Genomic DNA, 12,792 nt, shown 5'->3' with positions numbered 1-12,792 from the left:
TTCAAGGATAGCCTATAGCTTCCAATGTTAAAACGACAGAGAGCACCAGCTTCAGTCTCCACTGACGTCAGTCCTTCACCCCTTTGCTGTGCTGTGTTTCATCTGTTGACATACAAACAGAGGGGTTCAGCTATTTAACACTGCCAATAATCATCTGAGACGCCTCATTCATTCCTGAAACCTGCCAGCTTCCCAATTTCATTAACAACAGTGTGACAAGCAAGAATTACCCTGTCAATTACAGAACCTCCTGTGGGGAGAGAGAGGAAGATTCTTTCAAGACACAAATGGATGAAACATTAATCTGTTTGAATTGGTTTAGATTCACCTGAGGATGTATGATTGATTGGTTAAAAATAAAAACAGGTTTACTAAGCTTAGCTGCTGTGGATTTACTTTCGGACCATGTCAATGATATAAAACATCCACAAGAGACAAAACTAATGATAGGACAAAGGTACCAGGATGCAACTTGGATACTGGTTGCCACCTCACCTATTTCAGGCTTAAGCTTCCTAATAATTTGTCAATGAACACGACCGCATGGTGTGCAGGGTGGGTCATGCAGTCAGGAGAGCATCCTGGCTCTTTAGAGTTCACTGGAAAAACAAAGAAAGAAAGAAAGAAAGAAAGAAAGAAAGAAAGAAAGAAAGAAAGAAAGAAAGAAAGAAAGAAAAAGAAAAAATGCTCAATAACCTTTAATAAATCTGGTAAGTGTCTGGAGATATGTATGGCAAAAGTAATCCTCTGGGGAGTGTTTCTGCATAACGCAAATTGCCTTCTTCATGTACATATTCCTATCCCAGCAAGGGCAAGTGGCTCATTCATTTCTTTAATAGAACAAGCTGTACTCCAATCCACACTCCATCATCCCTTTAAAGGAATATGGTTTTAGAAGGAGATGTGATATCACCTTCCTCGCTGACAAGCAGAAAAAAAAAAACAATAAACATGTGAATGCAAAAAACTTGGAATAGAGAAACACGTGTAACTATGACAAATCAGGAGCGCTGTAAAAAAAGCCATTAAAATGTAATTTCTGTGTTACTCACTCTTAAAGTGGGTTTAAAAAAAAAAAATCAATTAAGAAGCGTTGTAATAAACAAGTGATGAAAATTTCAAAGAGCTGAAGCTGGCAGAGGATGTGATGGAAGTTGGCAGCAGCCGCTGGATCCTGCAGTTCAGTTGACAATCTGTCTATGTCACAATGCACACCAAGGCCAAGACACCGAGGGTGCACTGGAGGGATAGTTGCCATTTAATTTACTAAGCGTTTAGGGCGATGTTTATAAAGCACATTTATCTCTTAGGCACGTGGAAGAATTGTAGCTGCTCTTAAAACCAACGGTTTGTTATAGGCTTATAGGACGGTGTGGAATGGACTTTGCAGTTGAATGGAATTCAAAAAGGTACCTCTGGTATAATTTTTTTAAGCAGATGACATCAACGTGTTGATGTGTAGAATAAATCATGATAAAAACTGACAGTGGCACGGAATACAGAAGGAGAAACATGTGCTCTGATTGGCTGAAAGATCCTGCACAGTCTGTAATTAGGAATAAACATGTTTAAAAGTTTGAACTAACAAAAGAAAAGCTATACTCAGAATAAGACATTATTTATAGAGTAACTGCAGCATGTGCAGCACTTGTGTGTAAGACAGAATGTGATCAAACAGAATAATAAGCTTGCTGTGCTGTATATATTAAGTATGGTAACATTTGTTTCTTTCTTTCCAGCCCCACCTCTCTCGATCTCAGTGGTGGCAGCAGATACGCCAGCACCTTTTAGTCGATACCAAGCCCAGAACTTCACCCTCACCTGTATCGTTTCTGGGGGGAAACCTGCACCAACGGTATGGCAAAAAAAGAGGGTCGCAAAAAAGGCAGTCATTTGAATGTGTGACCCTGTTATCTTTCAGTACAATTATGTTACAGTGTTGTTCATAACAATGTCACAGCTTTGTACAGCTGGGATACCTGTATCTTATAAAGAGACTCTGGCAGACCACACCATTACCTGAAATGGCAACACAATAGATTTGGAGCAAATATTGTACATGTGTCCTCATACTGCAGCACACTTAGGTCTCTTAAATGGATCTGGACAGCAGCAGTTCTAACTGCCACTTTTTATAACTCTAAATGGAACCTTCGCTGGCATTCTACATATGTTTACAGACAGAAATGCACAAAAGAAATCACTGGAGTGACTATTGGCCAGATTGTGGACATGACACTGTATTAACTGGGGTTGAGAGATTCAAGCTAAGTACAATAATGTGAAAATTCTACCAATGTAGCATATCAGTTTCACAAGATCATTAATACTTTGCGCATAAAGAGATGTTGTTTTTAAAATACCACATGCAGAAATTAAAGAGAAAGCATGAGTCAAACCAGGGAGTAAGATACAAATTATTTATTATATAACTTTCTTAATCTGTACAAATGCATGAGGCTTATAGGAGATATAACAATCAGTGTTGCTGCTTGATTCTGTATAGGCAATTAAAATGATTAAAAGTTAAATATCTTAAAAAGGTGTAATTACCAAGACTTTATAAAGCATTAATCTTCTTATTAGCATAAGATCTAGTCTTACAAGTCCCTCAGCGTTGTGCTGTTAACCTTTTGGTTTTCCCAGGCTTTATTTTACTCAGGTGAAGCACATTTTTACTGTCCTGCTACAGCACTATAAGTTTACGTTCTTCCTGTGTTACAGTTTATAGTGCCCAACCTGAGCCTTAAACTTGGGTTCCATGCTACCTGGAGGACTTGTGGTGTCGTGGGAACCTATTACCTGTTACACAGGAAGTGAATGGCCAGAAAAGGGACTTCCATCGAACAAAAATAAATGTGCTGCACCTAAGAAAGTAAAAATAAAATCTGAAAATTTGAAAAGGTATAAATCAAAACATGAATGAACTTCCAATAATGTTGTTGCTACAATATTCATTGTAAGAGCAATTTATTTAAATTTAAGGGACTTCTTTTGTTTGTTTGTTTATTAACTGTCAATAACTAGTTTATTAATACTTTAATAAATGTTCCTCATTTTGTGTATTAATATATAGTAACCTATTTATAAATAGTAACACTTTGCTTTTCTGATACAATTGTGTATTTACATATATTGTGCAATAAGATGTACACATTAAGTACATTGTAACTATGCATAATAACATTGTAATTAGTATGTATTTACTAAGTAACTACTGTGTAAATACACAGTAATTAGAGACACAATGTAAAGTGTTACCTTATAAACTAATTAAAAGCATATTTAAAATGCTTTAAAAATGCTTCTAAACAAATGGAATCGGTTTCGGTAATATAATCGTCTTGGAGTTGATATTCCCAAAGTAGGGATCGGATGTTTACTGAATAGGTTTTGATATGAGTTTATTTACAGGTTATTATACAATATATTACCTAACCCCTAATCACAATAGATAATAAACACTTGTTAATGTTTTAGTAAGCTAGGTGTAACTGCATAGCCCAGTACTCCTTAAGGGGTTAAAAAAAAAAACTGCAGATGTTATTAATTTTTTTTGGTCACAGTTGGAACAACCTTGTCAGGCAAACTTTTTTTTTTTTCTCCTTTTGTTTGACTTTTGTCTTGCTTTCAGCACTTTTAAAATTACAACCCTCAAAGTCCTAATTAATTAGATTTTTTCTTTGCAAAACCAAACTAAATAAAAGAGTGAATTATTGAAGACCTGCAAAGCTCCGAAATGAAATTGCTGGATTTTTTGATGAAGCCCTGTAAGCCAGATGAAGGTCATTTGGGTACAAATGTTAAAACCTGCGCTGAACATGATTTAAAAATAATTGAGGCGAGCGCGGCTTTGATTTTTCTGATCCTCCTCAGGCTTTTCTCTTGCTATTTTTAATTTTAAATGTTCTGAGAAGGTTAGGTAAATTTGACTTTAAAACACAAATTTTACAAATTAAAACAAATGGAAAAGAAAAAAAAAAAACATTTGTCCCTCAAGCATTAGATTAAAAGAGTAGGTCTTGAAATATGATCCATTACTGGCTCATAAAAAATTTAAACAACTTGTGGGCATTTCATCACACTGAATGGAGAAACAAGAGCTGGACGCAAACCGCTAAACCAAGGGTGGCCAAAGTTGACAATTCCACTCCTGGACTTTGTTTCAACTAAGTTCTAAGTTGTTTAATTGAACCAATTAAACCTCCATCCAGATTCTGAAGTAGTTAATGGTATAATTTTACCATTAAACCTGGAGTGGAATGGCCCTCCAGGACTGTGACTGGACACCTCTGCGGTTTAAAGACAAACGTCCAACCTTCAGTGAGAGTACAAGTTCTCTACATGACAGTCAAGTCAAATGTCTAAGGGTGCCAGTGTAATGGCCCATTAAACACACTTTACACAAGTTTACTGCTTCATTATACAGCAATGGAAGAATCTTTATTGGACACCTTTTAATTGATTGCTGCCCCTGTAGGTGTACTTCAAGCGGGACGGAGAGCTGATTGAGGTGATCCCCTGGGCACAGCCCTCCTCAGGGGGGAAACAGGTGGCTACTATGAGGGACCCCCGAGGGCCTCAGCCCCTGATCAGCCGCGAGCTTGACGAAACCAAGCTGCAGAAGTCTCTGTCCCTGCTGGACTTTGATGAGAGACCGGCCAGGCTGTTCACCGAGGACCCCATGAGAGGCTACACCCCCCGGGCCCCGCGCTACGAGCCCAGCCCAGCCACGGAGATCATCCCGGAGACGGTGGTGAGCCGGGAGTTCCCTCGCTGGGTGCAGAGCTCTGATCCACTCTACTACTTCCGTCACACACACATTCCGCTGAGCGACGGCACAATAGAGGTGCGTGCCATGATCACCTGGACCCTCAGTCCCCAGCTGGACAATGAAGCACTCTTCAGCTGCGAAGTCAAGCACCCGGCTCTCTCTATGCCAATGCAGGCCGAAGTTACTCTGGGTGAGTACGACTGATTACCAACAAAGCTGCCTTACTTGATTAAGAATGATAGAAATCACACGTTATAGGATGTGAACCCTTTCCTGCAGGACGTCCTCATATGGGATGGATCGAAAAACTTTTCTAGTCTTTACATGGGGACATATGGAACATGGAAATGCATGATAGTCTCATACGAGGATTAGATTTTGTCCCCATATAAAGCAAATGAAAACAAACTGAAAAATATTTCATGCTTGAAAGGGTTATACATATAATACTTTAGATTAGTATGCACATGTAACAGAGTTATATAGTGCAGCTTTTAACATTTAAAGAGGTTATAATGAATTCCAGAATTCCATTCCCAGTTATGTGTTTTTATTTACTATGTGAGTCTCCCAATTGAAGTTTTATAAGAAAAATACATAAGAGATAACATGCATTTTCATTTAAAAAATGATGCCAGGTTAAAGACAGCACTCAGTTGGCAGGTTTACACTTCACAGGTCATTTCCCTTTTGCAGTGGCTTCAGGGCTCAAAGCATGCGACTGGCTGCACAGCATGTCAGTCATTAGGGAAAACCACTGGTTAGTTACTCATGCACACCGCATTTCACTCTCCAGGATAGATGACCTAGGAAGTCCAAGAGATAAGTAAGGCATGCAGACAGCTTTCTTCAACTCATTATCATATCATATATCCCAGTTCAATATACAAATGTTTGCTATAAAAACATGTGTTTGTCTCAAACCTTTGTCTGCAGACAAGATAAGATTTCTGGAATTTTTTCATTAACAATAACTTGCTATATTGTATTGAAAGTTGAAAATTGCCAACAGTATATATATAGAAAATAATATCAGGACTGTCAGTATTTTTTGACTGGGTGTTTTTTTTTTTTTTAACCTTTGGTGACCCGTTTGCATTTCATAACCAGCCAACCCCCTCCATCTCAGTCTCAGTCTCAGCCTTAGCATTGTGTTTTTGAAAGATAAGTCTGGTGACATCAGTTCAGAGCCTCTTTTTGTGATCTCATACCTCAATGCCTGTATGTTCTGTTTCATTCTGTATATTGTACCCCTGAAAGCCTTTACTGAAAATGAGGTTTAGACTTCGCTAGTAAAACACTGTAATGGGAAGGATTGTTGAGCTTCCTTCATTTCTAGGACTCTCCAGACTAGCATGTTTATCTTTCTGTGTGTTTTTTAGTTTTACCCTATCCCCACCCCACACTCCTTTTTAAGTCTGTAAATATCAGTAATACTTTCTCATATTGCAGCTGTTATCAACATGTTATCAAGTTTACTTTACAGCCAAGGTTTTGCTTTCAACCAAAGACCTCTGAGAGCAAATTTTTGTTTCCGATCTGCATGGCTTTTCTTGTATAAATAACACAGCACTTAGACATCCTTACCCAGAGGTCATTCTGCAAAGCTGATCCTGTCTCACGATACATTGTTTTTAAAAAAAAAAAAAAAAAAAAAAAACGTTTTTCTCATTTTTATAAGAAAGAAAACATACTGCATAGCTCCCAAGTAAGTTTACTTTTCGTACATATTTTAACAGTTTACTGCAGTTTCCACTCCCTTACAGGGTCAGATGATGATGATGACATTTTGAATCATATCCGGTATCGGCAAAAAATGTTAATGATAATCTCTATTATCTTTAATCAAGTTTGAACTCCTATTAATTGTGACACCCATCCCCACCCCCTGCCAAGTTAGCAGTTTTTTCTGTCTTCTTTATTTAAAAAAAAAAAATTATACAACAATAGAGGATGGGTTGAATTAAGGAAATTGCTCAATTTCCAGTCTAATTACATAGCACTTAACAACCCCCTTTTTAAGACAAAAGCGTTTCACTATTGGAGAGGTAAGAACCAAGCTTCTTGGTAACAACTCAGTTACCAGTGATAATACTGTTAGGTTGTTTCTCTGTACAATAAATAATCAAGACTAAACTAATTATTGATATCACGATCATCAACTTTTGTTCCAACCCTACTCCCACGTTCTCAGATACAGTGCTGCCGTATGGAAGGCCACCCCGGTCAAAAACATGTTATTTAATACAAATATTTTGTACACGTACCAATCAGAATACATAACATTGTACGTGTTCTAAATAAATGTAAATGAACTAGGCATTTTCTATGGTGGGACTGGTCATTTTACAGTCATGTAAAATTACAAGAGTAGCCAATCACCTTTGGGATTACATCTTTTCAATTTCAGACATGAAATACACTTTTAAAAAATCCAGAATAAGGAAAATTGCAAATCACGGTGGTGAGAGATTTCCTACATTTTCTACAATATAAATTTGCTGAGTGCTACCGACTTCTTGAGACAGACAATGTTGACCGTGACACAGGTCAGTTTGTATTAACAATGCACACAAGTGTTTTAATTCTTTTTCTAAGTATATTTATTTCAGTTTTACACTAAAATATTGAGCCATTGCTAGTTAATGCTTTAAACGCAATGTTTAAAATTACATGCTAGTAACAGTGGGGTTACCAGTGAATTAAAGGCTCTGAAACTGTCAGTTGAAGCGTGTTTCGGAGGGTCCATGTCTGTCCATCTTTCACTAGACTTTATTTAATGCCAAGTCCATTAATTAGATACTTTATTACACTTACTATTTTCTTTAAATTCATTGGTTCTCATTTTATTTTCAGTGATCCGATTGGCCAAATTAAATGCCTAATTCTAAAGTCAAATTAGGCTGTGTAGTAAATGTGTTTTTGTAAACGTGTTTTTGACCCGGGTGGCTTTACATGCTGACGTAGCGCACTGCAAAATTACAGGATTTTTATTCTCTGTCTCTAAATGGCCACTCATGCCACATTTCCATCTGCACCAAGAAATGGCTACAGTATTTTGAAAGAAAATAAATACTACAGAAACATTTCAGTAATGATAAAATGAGATGTGGTATGCGCTGCGTGTCAAAGTAAATCACTCATTTTCGATGTAATAATCTTTTTCTTGAATGTCATTAAACGAGAAAGTGTGTGCAAGCGATTCAGTTCCCCTGAAACTCAGCTTCTCATTTATAAGCCTGGACTCAGAGACCTGTGCCACTAGGCTGACCAATCATCTGTTTGTCAAATGGGACCAGCGTCTCCGTAGAGCGGGGGATGGAGGTCAAATGTCTCCTGCAATTCCCCGCAATTTAAGCACTGTCTGAATGAATCTGTCTACATGCACTTAGAAAGCCAACAGGGCGTTTATTTTCAAATTCCCTGGGGCGGTTTCTTAGTGAAGCATTCAGGGTTCTTCCATTGAATAAATATCATATATTTATCATTGCAGGCAGCCATGCAAAGACATTAAGAGGGCAACATTTTGAACAAATGTACAGTTAAAGAGGTTAATGAAGTAAATCCATCTTGCTCGTGTTGAGCCTCTTCAGTTCTTGTTGCCAGCCATACGAATACACACACACACACACATATATATATATATATATATATATATATATATATATATATATATATATATATATATATATATATATATATATATATATATATATATATATATATATATATATTACATTGAGTGGTATTGAAGTGAGAGCCCGTGTTATCTAGTGACCGGCTGAATCGAGCTTCCTTTTACACTGCTGGAAATACCTAGCAGCAGTGCTCCAATCGGCAAACATCTCTTACTACCAGCAAAAGCGTTCAAAAGTTCATCTTATTTGAAAGAGCAAGGTGTAATGACTTTGGTCTAGCCCCTGCTGTGTAAAAGAGCAGTGTCAATTCATTCTGTTTTAATTACGTAGTGGCAGATCTTAATACAGACCCCCCCCCTACGTTTCTAAACCTGATTTTTCATAAAGCCTGTTTTACTGTATTTTGAATTTGTTATGGTAATGTTAATAAGCGGGTCTGTAAGTCACTCATTGTGCAAAACTCTAGCTGGATTTGTACAGCGTTAATGAGCAGCAGTGTTTATATCTGCCACTGTTTAGATCCTTAAAATAGACCCATTGTCATCATGTACTGTACTGAATCCATCAGCGGTTAAAGAAACAGACAGCAGGCTTCGGTTTCCAACAATTTCAGTCTCATTTGAAGTGCTTGAATGTCGTCACATAAACATTGGTACTGGCCATTCTCATTGGAAAAGATTTGTGGGGTAATCAGCTTAAAGCCAGAGAAATAATAATCATAGCTAGGAGCACACATCCTTACTCTGGATGGACCAGCAACTTCCAGGACGTGGGAGTCAGCTTTTCAATGTATCTGCCAATGTATATAGAATAGAAGCATCGATTTGGGGTCTGGGTGGTGGGACAATACAACAGCTTATTAACTCTGAAGGCCTCTATTCAAATCCGGATTCTGTCACCACTCAGTTTAGCAGACCATTTTAAAAAGCCACTTTTTTTTCTTTTTATATTTAGTTCATATGAATGGGTTTAACTGATTACAAATTAACGATCAATACATTTCAGATAGAACTGATAATTGAGTTCTTATGGAATACTGAAATAATATTAAGAGCCGAGTGTTCCCATCTATTTCACAATCTCTTACCCATTCAAAATTGTAAATCCTATTGCAATACACACTTTGTCCACAAGATGGACTTAGAGACAGTGTAGTACTGTTTTACACAAGTTGTGTTAATTATTCATTATTAATTGCTTTTAGTCAGACAAACACAGGAAAAAACAGTTATGGTAACAATAGACACTTTTTTCCTTCATGTTATAAGCTAGCAGTTAGTTCTAGTGATTTCCATATAAATTGTTCATTGCAATAATCCAATCATTGAACTTCAATGCCAGCAGAGGAAGAAAACTAAGTCCTGGGATTTAATAGACACACACACACACAGAGAGAGAGAGAGAGAGAGAGAGAGAGAGAGAGAGAGAGAGAGAGAGAGAGAGAGAGAGAGAGAGAGAGAGAGAGAGAGAGAGAGAGAGAGAGAGAGCATTTTCTCAAAACAGGCTTAGACTGGGACTATAATGCTATTTATTAAAAAATAGTAAATTACAATAACACAGTGTATATAGTTCCTGCTAATCCCTGGCTTTCATTTGCAGCTGTGGTGGATCTATATAAAGACAGTGCACAAATAGCCCAGCAACAGTACTGTAACACACACACAAACACACAGAAGTGTGATGTATTGAAAGTGCTGATAGCATTGGGGGGTTAGGTTTATATGTTAGCTGGCAATGCCCCTGACACACGCTTCACAGTTAATGCTGAAACACATGGAGTTTAACTCTTGACTCGCACTCTCGTTCTGGATGCATTAAAGTCTGGCCTGTTTCCAGGTGACTACTTACCTAAGAGATACACACACACACACACACACACACACACACACACACACACACGACATAATAACAAGTTTACTCTAACATGTTTCTTTCAAAACTGGACATATATAATAAAAGCAAGTGCACAAATGATGTAATTAGGGAACAGGTGATAGTCTGTGCGTGTGTGTTTGTGCATCATGTCTCCAGGGTGCCCCTGAATTAGTAAGTTCTGGCGGAACCCCACCACAGGAAGCACAACTCACAAGCCTCCACACCAGTCAGTGTATGCTTTGATGTCAGTACAGATTTCATCCACAATGTAAATAACAAGCACTGCCTATTCCCTACAGCAGGCAGAGAAACACTACAATATATAAACATATTGCTGTAATGTCAATTTAGACATTGCTGAAGAGAGCATCTGAAAAAAGACTTTCATTGTTTTCTGCTGCAGAGTCCCTGACTCCTTCGATAGGTCAGGATCTGATCTGTTCACACTGCAAACAGACTCAACAAAAGACTGAATTAAATGAATCTCCTAACTTCACAATGCAAAAGACAAGGGAATTATTTCGCAAACTGTCTCATATCGCCGAGCTGCTAATTATCTCCCTGCCGAGTTCCTAGTCTGATCATTTGATAAATAACATTGAATGAATTAAATATCTCATACTTGCACGGACACTAAATCCAGCCCCATGCTTTACCTACCTGGAGACCAAATGGGGCAATGCACCAATGGCACTACAGTGTACTGTCAAGGACAGCTACAACAGGATGGAGCTACCATTGGTAGAAACGTACCCCACAGGGAAAGAAAATGGTTTAATAGGTTATATGCCATGGGGTATTATAGTTCCATGAATGAGGATGACCACTGAAAAATGAGATCGGGTAATACAAAGCATCCACTCAGCAGCACTGACAATAAAAAAGTTAGTCGATGCCAGATCTCTCAACACTTGTTTATTTCTATACTGTGCAATATTTGTTTCCGATCCATTATGCTGCTATTGCTGCTGTTATTTGCTCCTGCTTCAGTGTCTTCGGGGTAACACACTGGGATTAGAACAGTATTTAAAGTTGCAGAAGACGGTGCTGTCTGTGGACGGGCAGACCAAGGGGTCGAGTCATAACAGTGCCTTGGTTAACTTTGCTCTCTTCTCCTCTGCAGAGGCCCCTAAGGGCCCCAAGCTGATAATGACTCCGACCCGAGCAAAGGTTGGGGACACAGTGCGCATTGTCGTTCAAGGCTTCCAGGTAGGATCTGCTGGGGTAAGTGTGTTGGGTCAGCAACACAGCTAATCCAGTATTTCAAGTCAATACAGATTACCTTGGCTCATTTTGTGTGCAATTGACTAGCTAGTTTACAAACAGAAAGTAGGCCGGTTTACATTCACTACAGAGCCATTAAGGCAAATCCTAAAGAGTCAGAAAGCAGATCGCCTTCACACCAACAAACAACAGGCAAAATCATCCAGTCAAAACTAAATAATAAATAGTGTAAACCTGAGTCATGTTACAGCACCCACAAGTAAGAAGCATCAGGCCATTCAAATCTAGCACCACTGCCAGACAAAAGACTCTATAGCCCATAGACGTACGCATACTTATCATTATCTGAGTGGTAGCGCCTGAGTTTCAAACTGACATACTAACACAGAGCAAAGCGACGGAATGCATTTGATTAAGCTGTGCATTCATGCAAATCGCTGAATAATCAATACACCCTTTTTGAAAATTCTGGACTTGAATCATTTTTATATTGATTATATGTTATCCACGGAAGGCCTGGGTTGAAATTCATATGGTCGCATTATGTTTTTCTGTCTCTAAACATAATAGGAGCATATCTGACACTTCTGAGCCACTTAAACCAATGGAGCTACTCAGATCTCCACACTGTAGACCTGCACTTTCTCAAACCACTCAGCTACAAACCTACTATCTTTCACACTGCAGCCCAGCATTTTTTCTAACACCCAAGCTACTCAAACCCACTACCTTCCATACAGCAGCCTAACGCTTTCTCTACCCACTGAGCAACACTGCTCCCTGCCCCTGCTTTTCTGTCCTCTCTTGCACTTGTTCTTTCAGTCACTAGATGTCTATGCCTGCCCCTTTTCTATCCCCTGCCCTGCAGAACGAGGTCTTCCCAGAGCCCCTCTTCACCTGGACGCGGGTCGGAGGTCGTCTGCTGGACGGCAGTGCAGAGCATGATGGGAAGGAGCTGATTTTGGAGCGAGTGCCACCAGAACTGAATGGCTCCATGTATCGATGCACGGCCCAAAATCCTCTAGGCTCCACAGACACCCACACCCGGCTCATTGTCTTCGGTAAGTCTGCGGCTTCTTACCGTTACAAAAAACGCCAGCTTCCCTAGCCACTGAGCTACTCAAACCAACTGCTTTCCACACTGAAGTCCAACAGTAAGTACTGAGCTACTCAAACCCATTGCCTTTCCCACTGCAGCCCAGCACTTCCTCTAACCACTGAGCTACTCAAACCCATTGCCTTCCACACTGGAGCTCAGCACTTCCTCTAACCACCGAGCTA

At 38.9% G+C, this 12,792-nt stretch overlaps 1 protein-coding gene across 2 annotated transcripts in view; it reads left to right on the top strand.

Moving 5' to 3' along the window:
• The window catches only part of LOC121329304 (immunoglobulin superfamily member 21-like), a 113,261-nt gene that overhangs the window by 97,722 nt on the left and 2,747 nt on the right, over nucleotides 1-12,792 (top strand). The window contains exons 5-8 of one of the 2 annotated variants that reach the window (XM_041274852.1): nucleotides 1,740-1,855; nucleotides 4,481-4,964; nucleotides 11,411-11,496; nucleotides 12,380-12,572. In XM_041274852.1, the coding sequence (XP_041130786.1) occupies nucleotides 1,740-1,855; nucleotides 4,481-4,964; nucleotides 11,411-11,496; nucleotides 12,380-12,572 (879 nt within the window). Of the gene's footprint in view, nucleotides 1-1,739; nucleotides 1,856-4,480; nucleotides 4,965-11,410; nucleotides 11,512-12,379; nucleotides 12,573-12,792 lie in introns of both variants that reach the window. The other variant, XM_041274851.1, reaches the window with a different exon arrangement.

The sequence above is a fragment of the Polyodon spathula genome, chromosome 16, assembly GCF_017654505.1.
Source record: "Polyodon spathula isolate WHYD16114869_AA chromosome 16, ASM1765450v1, whole genome shotgun sequence".
NCBI lineage: Eukaryota > Metazoa > Chordata > Actinopteri > Acipenseriformes > Polyodontidae > Polyodon > Polyodon spathula.
This window is presented reverse-complemented; position numbering and strand designations above follow the sequence as displayed.